General features: G+C 42.7%; 1 protein-coding gene across 36 annotated transcripts in view; it reads left to right on the top strand.

Moving 5' to 3' along the window:
- SVIL (supervillin) overlaps window positions 1-20,377 on the top strand; it is a 635,411-nt gene that overhangs the window by 418,210 nt on the left and 196,824 nt on the right. For 17 of the 36 annotated variants that reach the window (XM_085631809.1, XM_085631813.1, XM_085631820.1 and 14 more), the window contains 4 exons: window positions 3,044-3,182; window positions 12,314-12,361; window positions 12,795-12,872; window positions 19,445-19,513. In XM_085631809.1, coding sequence (XP_085487935.1) covers window positions 3,044-3,182; window positions 12,314-12,361; window positions 12,795-12,872; window positions 19,445-19,513 — 334 coding nt within the window. The remainder of the gene's footprint in view (window positions 1-3,043; window positions 3,183-12,313; window positions 12,362-12,794; window positions 12,873-19,444; window positions 19,514-20,377) is intronic. The other 19 variants (XM_085631825.1, XM_085631827.1, XM_085631798.1 and 16 more) reach the window with 5 other exon arrangements.

Raw genomic sequence — 20,377 nt, forward strand, 5'->3', positions numbered from 1 at the left:
TCATTTGGGCAAAGTGGTCAGATTTCCCGAACTGTAGAGTAAGACACACTTGAGAGAAACTATTGCTCTTGATTGTAACTTTCAGGATCGCTCACCTCTGTTTTAGGGATGTGGCAACACTGTCAGAAGCAGCTAACCGGCAAAGGGCCTGAAGAGCAGCTTTCTAAGCGTGGCAAGAGAATGTGAGATGATGAAGGAATATAATTATCTTTTTTGCTGATTCGTGGGCTTCCAGGGCTACCGTGTTGACTGTTTAGAGGTATGATCACATTAAGGGATATCCCAAACTGTAAGAAGTCTCACAATGCAGTACTTCTGTGTTCTTGGAGATGACAAAAAAGCAGTAAGGCAGCAGGCATTGAAAATGTTGGTTCTGGGAAGTGTTTTGTTACTATTAGTGTCTTTGCAATGTCAAACTAGGTTCATTATGTTCCATTTTGTGGCAAAATAGTTTTACTGTTTGCATTGATTAAAAAAAAAAAAAGTTAACATTACTAAATTGCTGCTTTTCACTCTTTCTGTCTCACTTATGCTTCAGAGTAGAACTGGTTATCAGCTTTTGTATAGTGCCTTGAGCCATTAATATGTTCTTATAGCACTTTCATAATCTGGATGCCCTTTTTGTGAAGTTCTGGCATTTCTATCAGTTGTATGTAGATGTATGGTTAGTAGAGATGTTAAGATAAGTTCTGAAGGTAAATAACAATGAATGGTATAGAGTACTTTACTCTCCCTCTTTACGCTACTAAAAGCTCCTTTTGTGCCTGAGGCAGCACTAAAGTTACAGCCATGTACAGCTTCAAATTATGCATCACACTAGCTACAGCGTTTCCATCCCATGTCTCTATATGGGTACTCTGAAATATCTGTGTGTGAAAGTTTGTGCCTCTGGTGTCAGCAGGACCCATTTTCATGTTAGCAGTACCCTTTTTCAACATTGAAACTATTGACCGCTGTACCAAATTTCTTTTTATCAGGTAATTGGTACCTGGAGGAAATAAACTGGTCCATTTAATTTAGGTTTTTTACTATAAAAAGACACGGGTTCATATATCAAGTATTGGATTAAACATGTTGAATGTAGCACGGGTTCTAGCAGTGATGCCGCCAGGAAATTCTTTGCTCTGATAGGTTAGACGGTGTAGTGTTCCGCTTCTCTTTTTTAACACACCATTTACATTTTCCCTGGTTTGTACGGGGGAAGGGGTGAATCAAAAATACATTTATGCACAACTTTATCATTTGGTCTTAAGGCCAAGGCTAATGGTATGAGTTTGCATGTTAATCTTTTCGGTGCAGAAAGGTTTGCACTTGTGCCTAGAATAGGTAATAAGTGCCTATTCGCTGATCATTCCTCATTGATAGGTTGACACCCTGTTCAAACTAATTTAAGTTGTACTGTATAGGTGTGAACAAAAGATTTTCACTACATCTTCCTTGCCACGGTTCCTGAACATCCAATCTGCTTTCTGGAGCAATTTACGTTTTCCCATTGAATCGCCTCCATTTTGACAAGCATTTTACAGTTGAGTCGACCAGGGCTGCACGTTAATGTCTTTCCTACTACATTCCAGAGAAGAAAAGGAACTGGTTGTTGTATACACTATAATTTTACCTGCTACCTTTTCTAAAGGCATCCAGAGAGTCCATTCCAATACTTAGTGGTCAGATTCTCTACTGGTGAATTAGCTGGCAGTGCCAGTTTGATTAGCTAATCCACTTGATCACACAAGCACCGTAATCTGGTTTTAGCTGTTCCCATGCAGACGACTCAGGCCGATTATATTTGTAAATTAGAACTCTGTTCACACTCTCTGGTTGATGTTTTTTTGTCCTGAAAGGAGGTGGTCCTCATTGGTTCTTTGTTTCCAAAGTTATTTTTGGCTGCTATCTAATTGCACTATATTGATCTGAATATTTGATGTCACAAACCTATGTGATCAGAAAGGAGTACAACATATCTCTAGCTTTTGTTTGTACGTGGTTGTGATGCACTGAATAGGTTGTTCTCCTTTTTGTGCCCTAGTTTTGTCTGGTATTGGCTAGAAGCAATTGGTGCATTTCCCTTGTTCTTGACAGTCTGGTCTTTCGAATGCATGCTTTGATCAGGAACCTTTAAATGGTGTTAATCGACCCGGTTTCTCTAAAGATTACCATTATGAGGTTTAGTCGAGGAGCAAGGACCACTTTCAGTAGGCTTTCAGTGTTTGTTTGAAGCTTGACTTGTGCTGACGGGGGCCAATACTACAAACTTTTCTAGTGAAGTATTTCCTTGATGTTTGTCCTACATGTTGGAAATCAGACGGGCTATATTAAAACAAAGTGAATGATTCGGTTTTGGTGTCTGAGGGGCAGGTACAGTTATGTGAGGCTTACTATTGGGGTTGAACTTGGTCCACAGTCTAGTTACAGGCTGCTCACTATTGGGAAAGTGCGGTTGCTTTACATGCGGATATGTTGGTTGCAGGATATGCAACACTGGGCATATTAGTTGTAGGTGCCACATCTATGCAGTTTCAATGCGCCTTGCAGTATTTGGTCTTGCTGCATTGTGCACTGATTAGTCACGGGCTGAAGTGCACAAACTTAAGCGTTCTGTGATCAGTGTAACAGTAATATTTCCCAATCCATTCCCATAAATTCAATTGAGTAACAGTTTGACAAGTGCAAAAAAATGCATATAATTTAATACAGAGCCATTAAATGAATTTTTCTGGATATTTTGCAGAGAATGCTAGATTGGAAGTCCTGATATTGAAATTATTCCTGGAATAGTCAAGATATTGAAATGGTGACAATGTGTGACTTGACTGGAGATTTTATGAAGTTTTAACGGAGAGTAATCCATGTTTGAGTGAATAGGTAGACGATGGACTTAGCTGCGCAGTTGGGGGTTACATTCCTTTGCTTTATTGGACGTGGAGGTGTAAATACTTGGATGTTTATGTTCTGTGATTTAATGCTTCTTTGTTACATAAGTGCTCCTAGAGACCAAGAATATTAAACGAGGCATCTACAAGGTTGGCATATTTTTCCTTCTTAGGTTGGCACTGCTGAAGAAGAGCGGCGAAGAAGACTGGAAAAACAGGCTTAACAAAAAGCAGGAGTACAGCAAGGTGTCGATTATAGAACGCAGCATCCACACGCAGCGGCAGGAACTTGAGCAGTCCCTTAAAAAGAAGGTAAATATAGACACGTTGGCAGACATTCAGTCCGGTCATCCTTTTTGCATCTGGATGGAACCGTGCACAAACAAGACCTTCTTTAGCTGGTTGCTGCAGAATTAAACTAAAAATATTTTCAGTTCACTCATTCTGTAAACTTCTCTGGTTTGCTTCCTAGCACAAAGATTCATTTGGGTGAACAATGCATTCAATGAACCTAGATAAATATGTCTAGACCTATCATTTAATGTAATCATTTCTCTGAACTAAAAGTTCTAGATATTTTACAGTTGGCAACCACCGTGGCTCAGACCACTAGGATATGACTGGCTAGATTTACCACATCATTTTTCTACATTTCCTCCCACTATACCAGAGGTTTGATTTCTGTCCTATTCTGAACAATTTTGCACCAGTTCATGCTGTAGCTCTCCAGTATCTGAAATAGGTATGTAGCAATGCAGTGGTATCTGAATGTGTAATATCTCCATTTAGAGAAACCTATGAAGTTGCCTCCTACCGTCTGTTCTGCTCCTCCCAGGTTTCACTTATCCATCTTGTGTTTAGCTAACATACTTACCTTCAAAGCAGGCCCTTGAACAAACATTGGACTCAAACTACATAATCTATAACCAGTACAACAGTAACATCATGCATAACATTGCATTTGTTAATAAAATAATAACATTTTTACAGCAATCCTAATGAATTTATAGTTGACCCTTGGTATTTTGAGTTGCAGTAGTAGTCTACATCTAAATCTGGCACAAGACGTCCCAAGTGAAGAGTAAGCATGCAATAATTTTTGTCGGTTGATCACATCTGTGAACTTCCAAATCACACATCAATTTGAATAATTTGTATCCCCTTTTCATAATTTTCTCTTACACCAGTAAAATAGTGTTTTAATAGGTTATTCCTGAATATAATTTAACAATAAATCTTATTCATTTTGAGACTTCAATTTCTTAGTCTTCTCGGGTATTAGATATGTGAGGAGCTTTATTTAATAGAGACACGAGTCGTGGATTCATTCCAGCAAAGAAGTAAGCCAGTACCAAAGTAAAATGCAGATTTCAGTACTAAACACCAGACTTCGTTAGCAGTGCGTAATGGGGTAATCTCAGAAAATTAGTGTAAGGTATTTTAGGAGCACCTGTAGTCTAACAAGATAACATTCCAAAAAGACTTAAATTCCAATGACACCAAAACAAAAAATGGTAGTTGGTTAACTGGGGATCAGGATTTTTTTTTATCTTTAAAGAAAAAACTCAATCGAAACAATGGAAAAGGCCAGAGGCAAGGCTAGTCTATGGGGTCCAAGTGACAGTGTCCTAGCAGCACTTTAAGGCTGATCACAATGGTGTGCAGGTTGGTCATCATTTTACCTTTAGGCTTAGTATTTTTTCTGGCGATGGAAATCCTTTATGGTCAAGCAGGACACTGGCCCCTGAGAGCTCCACAGGTCTGGTACATTGGTGCCAAAACTCAAGGCTTCAGCCGGACCCCTAACTCAAAAGTTCCAACTAAGGTAAACTTGTAAATCGTAGTAGGCGTAGGCATTGAATTTTTTTTTCTGTGAATCATGCCTGAAATATTTTTTGTGAAAATCTAACTTTGCAACTAACTGTTAACTAGCAGAATGAAAAAAAATCAAGTTTGTTTAGTGTATTTCTAACATTTTATTAAAATATTGATTTTATTCATAAATCAGGTGTTTGCAAATGAAAAGATAGCTTTAACGTAAATAAATAGCACTTTTGTCTTTTGCTGCAGCGACATGCCAAGTTACATACTTTGCATGTCTCGCTTCTACAAATATTGCCTCTAAGCCTTGTATTCTCCAAGTCCCAATTCATAGGTGACTGATTTAATGTTGCAAGTAGGCTTTTATGCATGACAAAGGTTTATTATGTGCTTCAAGCAGCTTGACTTTCAACAAGTTAAGGGAGTCCAGGCAACCTCTGAACCATGTTTGAAAGTCTCATGTAGGTGGTGCAATATATTCCATGCATCACTCTCGGGCAATGGGTGTTTTTTGAAGCGTGAATTTTTCTGGATTCACATGCTGTGTATTATTCTGCCATCTAGTGGTTGGGTCCAGAATTGTCTTTCTCCTTTTTTTTGTGTTTTTTTTTGTTTTCTGGTTAGTGGGTATTGACATACCACCATTGTGACGTCGACGTGCTTTCTCCGGAAGCGCCCACCTTTGGTCGCCATCTTAAGTTTTTTTTTTTTTTTTTTTTTTTACGCCGTTGGGGCTGGGTCGTTACGGAAGAAGCTCCAAGATTTGGAGTGAAGAATCCATGAAAAATAAGGAAATAATTTCAAGAATAACTAATCAAGGTACTGTACTTCGAATCGAGGTGCCGGACAGCGCAGAAAGTTGAAACCGAAACCTCGTCAACGAATGAAAGGATAATACGCATGCAGGGGCTCCCTGTCTATGGTAATGGACAAACCACCATTCAATTTTTGCCGAAATTGTCATTAAACGTACGCCCAGAAGGATCAACATCCAGTCTGCAACCCCTGCTTACCCAGTGGATCACCGAAGTGAAGGTTGCAACACGTGTTCGGCGTTCACCCTGAAGACGTTGGGGGTAAAAGTCTAGAGCAGAACCAATTGCAACATGCAGGGCCAGAGCACATCACCATCGCTACAGGACCTAGGCCTCTCCAGTGAGGAAGAGGATTATATCGCAGAAGGTCCAGAGTGCGACACAGACATGGACATCCAAGTCATCGAGTTAAAAAAAGAAAGCTTCGATAGAGGTAAGAGAACCGTCGTCCACGAATAAAGTAGATGAGTCCAGAAAAACCGACTCTAGGGCTTCGAATGGAGCATCGGCGTCTAAGCACTTGAGGTTTGCAGATGCGCACCAAAAGAAACACTCCATAGGATCCTTAGACAAGGACTCCGTAACGGGTAAGACCCTTGAGAAAAACCAAGATGTCGTAAGACTGTCAAGGAAAGGACTCATGAACGTCAAGACGAGGGGTCCAAACCTGAAAAACATGGCCCGACGCCCGCGTCAGCAGAGAAGGCGCCATCTACCGCAAAGAAGGGCAGAAAGTCTTAACACCGAAACGCATGCTTCTGAGATCGAGAAGAGAAAGAGACTGGAAGCAGAAATGGCCAGTATGTTGCAACGCAAAAAGGAGTTCAAAAAACAGCTTGAAGCAATTCAAAATACAGCTGAGGGACGCCCGAACCTTTAGAGGAACAAGAAGAATTATTTTTCGAAGAGGACGCACAAACCTACCTGGGATCTAAAACCTCTGGGGTTCAAGAACTACAATGGCCAGACCTCGACAACACTTAACCATTGAGGGCTGACCCCACCAGACGACATTGGTATGTACAACCAGGTCATCAAGAAAGCAACAGAAACCTATGGAGTGCAGCTGGAAGAAGAAAACCCAGTAATTTTTTTTGCTCGAGACTTTAATGCCTACACAATCAAGGAACCAATTCCTTCCTATGCTGCCAAATGAGCTAGACCAGGGAAAGGAGGCATTTAAGAAGACCGTCACGTGTAAGGCAGTCATGCCTAGGGGAGAGAAAAAATAGAAACACTCCTCCAAAGACACTATTTACATCAAGGGGTTGGGGACCGCTGTTAAATCATAACAGCCACGGCCAGGAAAAGAGCTAATGTACTACCACTACTGGCCCACCACCGGACAAGGAGAGCAAAAGAATGGCCCTTATGGGGAGAAATGTCAAATTGTGGCAAACCAATGGCTTATCGCCAATTCGAATGCCTTGCTTAAAAGACATACATACCAACACTGGGAGGAGGTAGAGGGTCTACTGAAACACCTACGGAACAATACCAGAAGAGAGCAAGCCACTTTGTAGAGGAGGGGAAGAATATAGCAAATAAATGCTTAAAATTTGCCATAGATGCAGCAGAAACATCAAGCAGACAAATTATGATTGGCATCACAGAAAGAAGACGCACATGGCTGCGGATCTCAGGATTCAAGCCAGAAGTGCAGAACATACTGAATGCACTGTTCCATGGGTAACAGCTCTTTGGAAGCGTGGTGGACGACACGCTGAAACAATTAAGGATAGACAACGAAACCGCAAGATCTTTGGGGCTCAACAATTCAGAGGTGGCATACGTTGAGGAACCACCCCCTCAAGGAGGGCCATCACCCTACAACTTTGCATCAGACGCACCAGCAAGGTTACCAAGGGGGAAACCAAGGGCAACAACACGGACAGCAACAAAATTGGCAATATCAACAAGGAAGACAATCCTTTCGGACGCCCCTATGGACGAGGCCTTCCGCAAAGAGGGGGAGCTCCCACAGCATCTAAATGCCTGCATTCCAAACACAACACTCACTCCAGAAACATCAATGTGCACGCAAAGAGACACATCAAACAAATAGTTCCTCGAACATTCTACACCAGTAGGAGGCAGACTAAAGAACTTCTTCCAAAAATATACAGTAGGGTTACTGCATAGAACTAGTCAAAACACCTACACACAAGCCCAAGGAAGATAGTACATTCCAAAAGAGAATCTACTATTACTTCCAGAAGTACAAGAACTACAAGCGAAAGAAGCTATGAAGCACGTACCACACAAGGAAAGAAAAGGGAAATTACTTAAAATACTTCCTAATTTCAAAGAGACTGAACGCTGCGTCCGATCTTGGATCTGAGGGTCCTCAAGTTCATAAAGACTCAAAAGTTCAATATGACGACCCTGCAAGAGGTAATACCTCAGTTGCAAGAAGGGGACTATATAGCTACTATGGATTTATAGGATGCCTATTTGCATATCCCCCATGAACAACAAACACAAAAGGCTATTAAGATTTGTAGTCAACGATGCGCACTACCAAATCCGAGTGCTAGCATTCGGACTAAAGTCTGCACCAAGCGTGTTCACAAAGTGTCTAGCAGCAGTAGCTGCACACTTAAGAAGACCAGGAATCCATGTATACCCGTACTTAGATGACTGGTTAGTAAGGGCAAACAAGTACAGAGTTTGCAAACAGCATATACACCAAGTAATAGATGCACTACTCCAACTCTGCTTCTCCATACACTTGGAGAAATCTTCGCCAGAACAAGAAAAACTGTTTTGGGGGAGAGAATAAATGCAGTAGTGGGGAAAGTGTTCCCAAGAGCAAAATGAACAATTGCCCTACTGATAGACGCGGCTATACTGGAATGGGCAAACTCCGACGGAGTATAGTGGGGAAGCTACTAGGGATGTTGGCTTCATGCATTCACTTAATCCCAATCATTCGCCTATACATGAGTTAATTCAAAGAACAATGATCACAAGCAACGGGAGTTGGGAGGATCTAGTGGCTGTCTCACAGAAAATACAGGAGGAAATAGCATGATGGAACAAACAGAACATATCAAAAGGGAGACCTTTCACACACCACCAACCTCATCAGTGACCACAACGACAGATGCCTCACAGATCGGATGGGGAGCTCACATGAACAACCTCAGTGAGGGGACCGAACTCAGGAGGAAGCTCTACAGTACATCAACATCAACATCCTAGAATTAAAGACAGTGTTCCTAGCCTTAAAAGCCTTTCAAAAAGAGAGTACTGAAAAACAATTGATACAAATGGACAACATAACTACCATGGTTTACATAAACAAACTAGGAGGAATGCAAACCGTGGCGCTTTAGACTCTAGCTCAGCAATCTGGATGTGGGCAAGCCCACGGAACATAAACATAATAGCAATCCACCTGCAAGAAAGGACAATGTAGAATCTGACAAACTGAGCAGACCAGCATTATCATCCTACAGGTGGGAGATGAATCAATACGCACTCAACATTTTTCACAAATGAACACCAGAAGTCGACCTCTTTGCAACACCCCACAATGCAAAATGCCAATGCTGCTCATTCAGGCAACCTTGCAATCACTCCCTAGGAGTACGCTATGGATAAACTGGTCAGGGATATTTGCTTATGCTTTTCCCCCCCGATACCACTACTCCACAAGGTGTTTAACAAATGCAAGATTAGCCACATGACAATGATTGACATTGCCCCATAATGGGTGAGGCAGACCTGGTTCTCAGAGATAATGGAGATATCTCGGGGTCAATTCACAAATTGCCAAACGGCCAAGACTTAATAACCATGCAAGAGGGAATAGTGCTCCACCCAGAACCGGAAAGCCTTATCCTCACTGCATGGCTCCTGAGGACATAGAATTTGCGCACCTAAAACTACCAGAAAGCACAATGGCCGTGATAAGGGAAGCAAGAAAGCCGGCCACTAGGAAACGTTACACTGCAAGATGGAAAAGATACTCTATGGTGTCCCTAAGGTCTTTCCCAAAAAATCAGAAGGGAAAAGACCATTCTGAAGTACTTAACACATCTACTGCATAGTAAACTAACCTACACATCACTGAAACTTCACTTAGCAGCAGTCACTAAGTAGAGTTAGTGAGTTACAGGCACTAACATTACAGAAACCCTACTTCCAAATACATACTGACAGAATTGTCATGAACAGAATCGTCCTAAGAACAGATCCACACTTCAGGCCAAAGGTGGTATCACAATTCCACATAAACCAATCCATACAAATACCAAGTTTCTTCCTGAATCCAAAGACACAAGTGGAAAGAGCATTGCACACTCTTGACGCTAGAAGAGCAGTCATGTGTTAACATTGAAAAAACAAAGGAATACAGAAAAACAACTCTTTGTATCTTTTGCAAACAGTTTCTTGGGAAAGACCAGTAACCAAAAACACAATTGCAAGATGGATTACACAAGCCATACAATTGTGCCCCAAACCAGCAGGACAAACATTACAAAGAGCTCCACGGGCTCTCTCAGCAAGAAAGGGGCAACCATAGCCTTTCTAGCCAATACTCGGATTTAAGACATTTGCGGGCAGCAACATGGTCTTCAGTGCACACGTTCACAAAACACTACTGCGTGGACTTCCAAATGAATAAAGAAGCACAAGTAGGGGAAAAAGTCTTGCAACATCTATTCAAACCAACGCTCCTTTTCAACCCAGCCACCACAGAACTAACAAACCCCTACAAAATCTATGCACAGCATGTGGGTCCAGAAAATATTCACGCTGCAAAACATATAGTTTCTTACCTGTTGGTGTAGTTTTGCAGCTTGAAGAATTTTCTGGATTCACTAGTGAACCCATTCTCCTCCACCAAGGAAGAAGAGGAGAAGGGGAGAAAAAAGAAGAAAAAAATAAATAAATCCGAAGATGGAGACCAAAGGTGAGAGCTTCCGGAGGAAGCACATAGACGTCCCAAGAGGACACCAAATGGTGGTATGTCGACGCCCACTAACTAGAAAAAAGACCAATTCCGAAACCGACCACTAGATGGCAGAATAATACACAGCATGTGAATCTCATAAAATTCTTCAAGCTACAAAACTACACCAACACGTAAAGTATACGTTCTTGGACATTTACAAGATGCAGATCTCCTCATTGCAGGTATAATTCACTCCATATATGTTAATGCTTATGGTATTTAAGTCCTGGAGCATCGACTAGGTCAGAAGGGGACATCTTAGTCATCCTCTCAATGGTTCCTTTGGAGACTTGATTTCTTTGTGTAGGCTTGCCCACACTAGTATCTTAGTTCTAACATGTATACGCCACATTAGGCAGGAACAGATACGAGATTCAAGCTGAGAATTTAACATGGCTCTCTCACTCAAATGATTTGTACATTTAACCAGTTCTGCTTTGGTGGACTACAGGGAAACCACCTCTGAATGTGTCTGCTTAGAAGATGCTAACCTTATTAACTGGGACACTCCAAGGCCCTAAACGGTCATCTTTACATTCAAAGATTCCTCCAATATGGGGTGGGGGCCAGGTTGAAGCCCTAAAACCCACCTATGTTCAGTGGAGTTCCTCTGGTTGAACACCAGCATGATAGTGCTGCAATACCAAGGGACGTTTGTGTACCTAGACAACACCCAATTGGCGAAACCTAGTGACTGGTTCTCTGTCATCCAATCAGCCCTGGAGATTTGTTAGCGAACCATCTGGAAGCGATTTTCTGTTAATGCCAGTCTTGCAGGACTGACTCATCAGTAAAAGTAAGGCAGACTCATTATACCTTTTTTAGATTCCAGATGCACTTCCGTTTTTGTCTCAATTTCTATGCCCAGAGAGGTAGGAAGTTACCCATAAGAGAAGAGTGGGCTCTGATTTTTACAGTGACTAAACCAAGGCACTACAACAAAACTAAGTAAATCAATCTTTGTATATAATACTTCAATGTGATTCCCCCTGCTTTTAAATGTTATCATTTGCTTGAACAGTGGAATATGCACAGTTCCTTAAGAGTCTGTCTGGCTGAGAATTTCATGGATTGCTTTTTTTACTTAAATAAATTAGGTAGCATTCCTTCTAGTGCTGCTACAAGATGTCAACATTAAGACATTCTCATAGAGTAGTAGTGTTGGAACTGCTAGTGGTAACTACGTTTATTTCATTTTTTTGCTCTGTCAGCACTTGAATAACGTGAACAACACATTTGTAGCTTCTAATGAATAATATTCCTTAAGGAAGTTATCTGTTTAATTTGATGTCCACGTAAACAACCAAACTTCACTGATTCTGATCAGCAGTTCTGTATCAATCATGCCGACAATTGTGGATCTTTTTGCAAAATGCCTTTGGTTTAGAGTGAGGCTTATTGGTCCCAGTTTCTGATTAATAGCACTTCTATGCATCACAATGTGGGTTCAGAAGCCATAGTGTGTTTAGTTACAAAGGAGTGAATAGAGCATCATTGCTTTTATTCCCATTAAATTCTGTGTTCGTTTGCTTAGTGCAATCCTTTTAAGAATGTCTCTTGTGGCTACTGCGCTCCCTGATTACTCGGAATGATGCATGTGACCTCTAAAGCGGAAAGCCTTTCCAAAAATAGTGCACCTACGTGACCTCAAAAGAGATGATTAGCTTGTGGTAATCCCCACAACGAGCACAGTGCGGTACAGACATGTTCGTGGTTGTTGGAGCTTGTATGTGCATAATGCTCACAAGTGAAGCTCTAACAACTGGAATATGAGTGATCGACTCTTGAATAACCACATTGACCTCATCCTGCAATGTTTCCTGTTTGTGTCGTTTAACCTGTAGGAAGACGAAGAAATTAACGATGATAATGCCGTGTGTAATCAGCTTTGGGTAAGCCTGACTTCATCGTGGGCTTTCGGTGGAGGATTGCCTGGTACTCTTCTCTCTCACGTGCATCATGTTGCTTCATTTCATTTGCATAAGCAGTCAAGTGTTCTCCATAGGGCCATTCTGTGTTGTGGTGGGATACTGTGGTGGCAGCTGGATCTTGAGGTGGTGTTGTGATCTGTGTCCGCATCATGTCCTTACTGCAGCCTTCTTTGTAGCTGCAATTTGGGTGCTCTCCACACTGGTGTTTTCTCATGATATACTAGAAGTGCTGCATTTAATAAGCAGATTTAGCTATGGGTTTCTGGGCATTTCAAATCATTAAAACCGGTCTGGTTCACATCTAACCACGTACAAAATCGCACTATTTCTCTTCTGACCCGCTCTGTCTAGTTTCCACTCTAACTCTCTTGCTTTGCTTTTGCCCTGTCTGTAGGAACCTGTCTTTGCTTCTACTTATTCTCCTGCTATACCTGCTGCCCATAAATGCCAGTATTTTTTACCTATTAATCAGGTGAGGAAACACTTGTGCTTTTCACCCTTGTGAGCATGGCCAAATACAAGTGCCTAACATGCAGTTACGATACTAAGCCAGGCACGCATCTGCTGAAAAGACAAAAAACAATCGCTACTTTGCCAGCTAAATGCGATGGAGTATTTTCATCCCGCAGTAGTCTATTACTTTTGGGGGGATGGGGTTGTTTGAATAAAGAATATTGAGATTTGTTGGTTTCCAATAGTGTAGGGTCTCTACATTTAAAATATGCAACTGCTGCCCTGTACACAGGATTTTAGCAGGTGTGAACTTTTTCTACAGCTATACCCTGAGCCAAAAGATGGATGTGTGAAGAGAAGGTCAATTAACAGCTGTTTATGCTTGACTGCATGTGGATAATGAAGCACACTAGCTGCCCAGTCTTTATGCGCGGAGTACAAAAGGCGGGTTCACAATAGCTAACGCCTGCATGCAAAGCCTACTGATTGGCTAAGTTCTAATTCAGGCATTGATCTAAATCAAAATGAGGAAATTTGCACATAACTGATTAAATGGATGTGAGAAAAGCATTTCTGTATTGAAACCTAACCGTAGTAAATATAAACAAGTATTTGCAATGCAATAGGTCTCGCAATGACATTATTTTGAGCTATTGACATTGTAAATGGCAATGCCTTTAAAAAAAATTAAAAGGCATTATTAAAGAAAATAAGTGTTGGGAGGGGGGGGGGGGGTTTGGGCTGAGAGCATTGGCTTAGCCAATAGGTATCGCTTTTGGGACCTTATACGTTTTTAGTTATGCAGCACAATATCCTTGGTGCAACAACATCAACTGTTGCATTGCTAAACATTTATAAGGTCCCGAAGGAGAGACCTCTTGGCTATGCCAATGCTTGTTTTACTTTTTCACACCCACACAGGAACTCCTCTGCGGACAGGATTTGAACCCCCTACTCTGCTTGATTCCTGGGTCACACGCTCTATTCTTTAGAGTGCTTCATTACTTGTAGAGACAATTACATTTAAAGCAAACTCATTGCCTCTAGATCTATCTATATAGATATAGATATAGATATAGATATATAGATGTGTGTATATATATATATCATAAAATCACGTTTCTGATCAAAAACCCATTTAAATTGAATTTTAATCTGTCCATTCACAATCATGTGGTAAGGAAAGCAGTTAAACGATGCATTATTGAAGTAGAGCACGGCCTTGATAACCTAGGATTAAATGGTATGCGACGTTCGAGGAAACAATGTGAGAAATGGATTTTCTGGAAGTATTCGCTGGTGCTTTGGTTAGGAATTGAATGGTTCGAAGCGAGGCGTTTGTGTTTTCCGATGTACAGCGTTGGCCCCACTTTTCGGTCATTTGGAGGTTCTCCTCACACTGGCCTAATGCACTAGTTCACCTCCGGCTCAGGGGTTGGTGTGTTCAGCATGCAGGTGGTGGGGGGCGAGGGGTAACTGATCCCTCTGTCATTAATACTGGCGTCATTCCCACTACCACCCCATTTACCTTAACGCTTCCGTTTGAACCATCTGGAGTACGTAGATTCCCCAATCCCAAATCAGCGCTATGCGCCAAGGCGCTACTCCAACGACAGCGGAGTAAGAATGCGTCGCACACCAGACAGAGGCTTATTTTTATCACAGCTCATTAGCGCCTCTGATCACCCATCCATCACCCGTCGAACCCCAGTGGCACCCCGGCTCCGAGGCGCCATCTGCGCTGTTTGAGGCTTGAAGGAAGGCAGATTCTCTGGGCAAAAGCCACCATGATATGACGTAGGCGTACGCTGCCTGCCAGGCCCAGATCTGCAGTTCTATCACCCCACAATTGCAATGCGGGGCCTTCATTTTTGAAGCACTAACTACAACTTCCAGAATGCAACAGCTGTGTATATGGACGTTCAGAATTTCAACTTATCCTCTGCAGAATCAATCATTCAGACTCTAACCCAGTGTTAGAGAAGGAGCTGTAGTGGCCTTTCCAAAGGCACACAACAGTTAAGTGAATGGCCTTTTGTCGTTCTGAATAACAAGTGTTTCAACTTCACAGCGATAGACCTAGGAAGAATGAACGCCTCAGCCAGGTCTGCTGGGATTCGAGCGCGTGACCAGTGAGTTAGAAACAGGTTTCTGCAGCATGTGCGCTGCCCACTGAGCTATCTTAATGGTGTGTGCTCCTAGGAAACCCCTGTTTCAAGCAATTCTCCACGCCCAGCTACTCCATAGGTGCCGTTTATTCATTTTGCAAGAGCGCAAAGCAAGCACAAATGGAGCAGTCAGGCTGAGCCGTGATATACCGCCCACGTCCTGTTCTGCGAGGTCGTAGATTATCACAACACTCCGCAACATCTGAGAGGCAGCCCTTTTCTTTCGGATGAACACGCAGACCAGACTGCTGATTTTTGAAGGGAGAAACAGATATATTTTAGCGTCTTCCGCCCAAAATTACTACTTTAATGGTATAAGCCAATGGGTAAACGAAATTCCCGTGACCTCTATTTTAAAATCTCCCACTTGCCAGCTGTAAAATGTTGGCATGTATGAAACATGAAATAAACCCTGCAACTCCTCAACCAGGTGTTCTGGTGCACACGTGCACCATTGCCGTGGTATACTGGATGGGGCCTCGAGCGCACACCCTGGCTCTAGGTGCCTTTTGTATGTGATCTGGTTACTATAGTGCTCCAAGGAGACTGCAAGGCGCCATTGGCGCTCTGTTACACACGTGCCCCACTGCCATGGAGCCTCACGCACATACCCTGGCTCTCTCCGTGCCTTTTGTATGTGATCAGGTTACTATAATGCTCTGAAGAGGCTGAAAGGCACCGTTGGCGCTTTGTAACACACTTCCACCATTGCCGTGGAATACCGGATGCTGCCTCACGCGCAAAGTGAACGGCCTCTTGGCGCTCTGAATAACAAACGCCTCAGACAGACCTGCTGGGACTCGAGTGCATGACCTGTGAGTTAGAAACACAGGTTTCTGCAGCATGCGCGCAGCCCACTGAGCTAGCTTAATGGTGTGTGCTCCTAGGGAACCCCTGTTTCAAGCAATTCTCCACGCCCAGCTACTCCACAGACACCTTTTATTTATTTTGCAAGAGCGCAAAGCGAGTAGAAATGGAGCAGTCAGGCTCACAACACTCCACAGCATCTGAGAGGCAGCCCTGGTCTTTAAGATGAACACGCATCAAGGGGCTCGTTCCAGCAGAGCCCACTCTTGCAAGCCTTAGTTGCTTTGCATAACAAGCACAGTCCCGAAAGTGAAAGAGGACCGCGCTGCAGCCGATCTCTTTTCTTTATGGGGCCATGTGTTTAGAACACATTGCCCCATAAAGATAAGAAAACGTTTATGACAAAAGGAAAGCAGGCGAGCCAGTCCAAGTGGGGCGGCACAAAAAGCCAAAGGGAGGAAACATACATAGCTCATTTCCAATGGCTGGCCACTGTTTAGCATAAACGGTGACATCAGCCAATGGAAATGAGGGGCGGGACTTCAAGCTCTTTACTGAAAGTACTCATTTGCATTCAATCTCGCCGAGTGAGCTCCGCATGTGCGCAACAACGCTAGGCGAGACCTAAATAAATCACACATCTGTTTGATCTGCATCTAGTCATTATAGGTGTCTTAGCACGTAGTCCTGTTCTTATTAGTATTCTTCTAAGGCTGCATTTGCCTATTGATTCAGGGATTTGCACTATGCGAATTTTTAAGAAATGTATTGCCATATACTTTCTATGTTGCCCACCATTCTCCTAGAACAGGCAAATGCACATTTTAGCTGTAGTTTTCTGAACATCCACTAATTACAACATTTTTCATATCTATTAAATAATACTTCTGTTCAGTCCTTAAAATGGTTTTGACCAAGAATTGTTTTGTCAAGCAATCTTTGCCTTCGAAATCAAAGCAGTTTACTGATTTTAACTGTTTATGCAAAACTGCATAGCCTTTTCAAATGTATAAAATTGTAACGATTCTAGTTCATATTTTAAAACTTTTTGGGGGGGTTTTACTCCTACAACAAGAACAGTGCTGCAATTCAGCGAGAGGTTGCATATACATTTTACACATTGCAATCACTGGCCAGGGACATCTTCATTATAGTAAAGTTTCTAATTCCTTCCCTGGAGTGCACCAGTCCCTCTTCACAGGCAGTGCTTACTTTCTTCCATTATAGCTACCCTACTCAAGGTCCTCTATTGGGAGGATCGGTTATTTTCCTCAACATTTCTGCTCATTGGGCAAGGTCCTCTGTCACCTGCCATCTGTTCAAGTGACCTTCGTATGATGTTCGTCTTCCAGTGTCCATTCTAATACATCCTTCCACCTCCCTGACCCCTGGAGCAACCCAGTGTATGGCAATATGCCTTTTTGTCAAGACTATTCCCAATGCCCTTATCTGCACCCTCATTTTGCATGGTTTCTGTTTCAGAATTTTGTCTAACAAATCTGTTTTTATAGACTAGACCATAGCCGTGCCCGACACAGCTTTCATAGTCTCTACCACCTCATTCCAGAAGCAGTCCAATCTTGGGCGCACCCATGTCATATGCAAAAGGTCTGGTTCAGGCGAACTCCTTCTACCACATAGACTACCTCCGAGGACAAATCGGGGCCAGCATAGGTGCATTTTATGCAAGTAAAAGCATGTATTCGCTGTAAACGGGTATTGGGGGATATCATCGTAACTTGCTTACATGCCCTACCACTCACTTTCCGTAAGCCCTTCCGGGCCTCCCAGAGATCACGAACCTTCATGTGTCTCCCCCTCTATCTTGTACAAAGAGCTGCATACAATAGTTACTAGTTTCCTACATCCCACCATGTCCAATAATTGTTGCATAACCACATGTTCAGTGGGGGCTTGAGGGAATGTGGTCCAGATGGAGCACACCACATTGCCACCTTAGCATATTGTAGAAATTGCCCTGTTCCCAACCATAAATATTTCTGCGCCAGTTCAAACTTAATGAATCCACCAATCATCCCTCATCTTGCTAGGCACAAAATAACATTCCCTTTTCCATATCTTTAAAAGGCTGTAGAGACCAGAGAGGAATTTCTATAGCAAACTGGGACCTCCTCAAAATCTTAACTCCAACTGTGAGCCACAATTCTGCCACACAGCGTACAAGGTGGGGCTCATTACGAGGAACACCCCACCCTATTATAACCAACTCCAGCAATGTGTGCTGAAAGCAGGTAGCAGCCAAATGTGCCTTCTGCCAATTTAGGGTCGGACCCAGCTTCATGAACGACGTATCACATACAGTTGCAAAAATATGTGAGCGATACTTAACCCCCCCCACCCAAGGTAGCTTTAGTATATCCAGCTTCACATGACTGCATTCCCCAGCTCATACCAAAGCACCCAGCAAATTATCAAGGCATTGAACACGTCCATAGAAACATAACACGCGTTATGTAGAACGTGTATGCATCTTGACACACCATTTTCACAACGGGTATCCTGCCCATATTCAAAAGGGCAACGTTTTTCATAAAATCTGCTGAACTGCTTAAACCATCCACCATCTTGCCTACACTCGGTAAATATTGGGCTCTTGAACAATGTGCTGCCTGCACCCCCAAACATCTAATGTCTCTTCCACTCTAATCCCAGATCTGATTGGAAGATCCTCCATGTCTCACACCATCCTATTCAAGGGGAACAGTTGTAAACTACTATCATTAGTATGCAGCCCCAACTTCTACAATTCATCCAAGTGTGGGACCAATCCAGTGCATCATCCCCAGATAAGGAGACCTGTTGTCGCCAGTCTGGATACCCCATGGAAGAAGACCCCCGTTGTAATCTGCATACAAGGTGCTCAGTCACCAGTGCACAAAACGATAGGTATAACGGGGAGCCGGACTAGCCCCCCCCCCCCCCCCATTCCAAAGGCTCCTCCATGCCTAACTTACATTAGGCAAAAGGGAGGACACAAAGTCTGACTGCTTTTAAATCTGTGTTTCCCTTCAACCATTCTTTACTCCATATCATGAGTTTGCCTTGCTTATGGGAACTATTTCCAGAGAAGCCAAATTCTGTATCCCAATCATTTTTTGTGTTTTTTGTTTTTTCTTGCACCATTTTGTGACCTGGCTTACAAGAACAGTGTTATTTAATAGACAGTAAGCCACCATTTCAGTCACCAGTGTTGCCTTCATAGCATATTTTCATGATAGCCACTATAAGTATTCAGTTATTCTAGTTTCATTTCCCATTATTTTAGAATTCTAAATGTTAACGCTCTACCTCAGATAATTTTCCTGGCAAGACCCATCTAACCATAGCAACACCTGGCTTATGAAAAATGCAGTTTGCAATTTATATTTTGCGAACAATTCGCCCAACACACATTTTCTCCAAAATTATGAGCACTAAAATGCTATTTTAGAGCTGGTTCGTTAACCTGCATCGCACCTGTGTCTGTCTGGCTGGTTGAGGCAAAGGGGGCGCTGCTGGCTTTCTAGGTGTGGTTTCTTTCTGGAGCGGCACATCCTCCTTTTCTGCTTTCTTCTCTCTCCTCTTTACTTTTCAATTTTCTTTCTTTCCCTTCAAGGTCAGTAAAGATGGTTTGAGAGAATCCAGCCCTCTGGCCTTTGATGAACGTCACCCCTGGAGATGGAAGGTGAAATGCAATAAGCATTAGTCTGTTTGCTGTGTAATTATAACATCCTAATAAGTCTTCTCCGGGGTCGTTTTTAAATTTCTGTCCGTGTGTTTAACCCTGGAAATGTAGTGTATTTTGATTGACATAATCTGTCCGTAAGGTCTACGAGTATAAATTCCTAAGTAATACCCGACTGTCGCGGAAAATCCTCCTACTGTAGACAGGAACCACCCAGTCACCTGACCGCTTTTGCATGTATGTTTCAAACTTATGTTGGCGGTTAAAATTACCCAGTCTTTCTGGGACACTGCCTCGCATGCATGGTGCGGCATGATCGGAGCGCATCTGTCCCACACTCATGGCACCCGTCTTTACGTTGAGGGCACGACACCTGTGCACCTCCCAGCCAGACATGTGGTCTTCTGTAGCCTTGGACAACATGTTTGCAAGAATGCAAAGTCCCTCTCCAACCTAACGCTCTTTTCATGACAACTGCTTGCATAAGTCCTGCACCCTCTCCATTGGGTACTGTGCTGAGAACACATCCCAGCCTCTTAGTACACTGCCCAACTTCACATCTAGAATGCACATCAGCTGCAGCGAGCAGCCATCTTAATTGGGTGGGAGATTGGCATCCTAGCTAATACTCTAGCGTTTGGATGTGACACAAATGCCCATTGGAATATGCCTGTACATAACTGCTGCACTTCAAATGCAAGGGAAACTAAAAACGTGGGCAGTCCATTATTGATAATATTCGGAACTGAATAATTCTGTTTATGTGACTACAGCATTAACCAATTTTACCAGAAGTCAGACGGATGGAAAGTTCTTGTTCTATACGTTCTTGCTGTGGAGCAATAATGTTCTCATCTACCCAGT

Source organism: Triturus cristatus, chromosome 10 (assembly GCF_964204655.1).
Source record: "Triturus cristatus chromosome 10, aTriCri1.1, whole genome shotgun sequence".
NCBI lineage: Eukaryota > Metazoa > Chordata > Amphibia > Caudata > Salamandridae > Triturus > Triturus cristatus.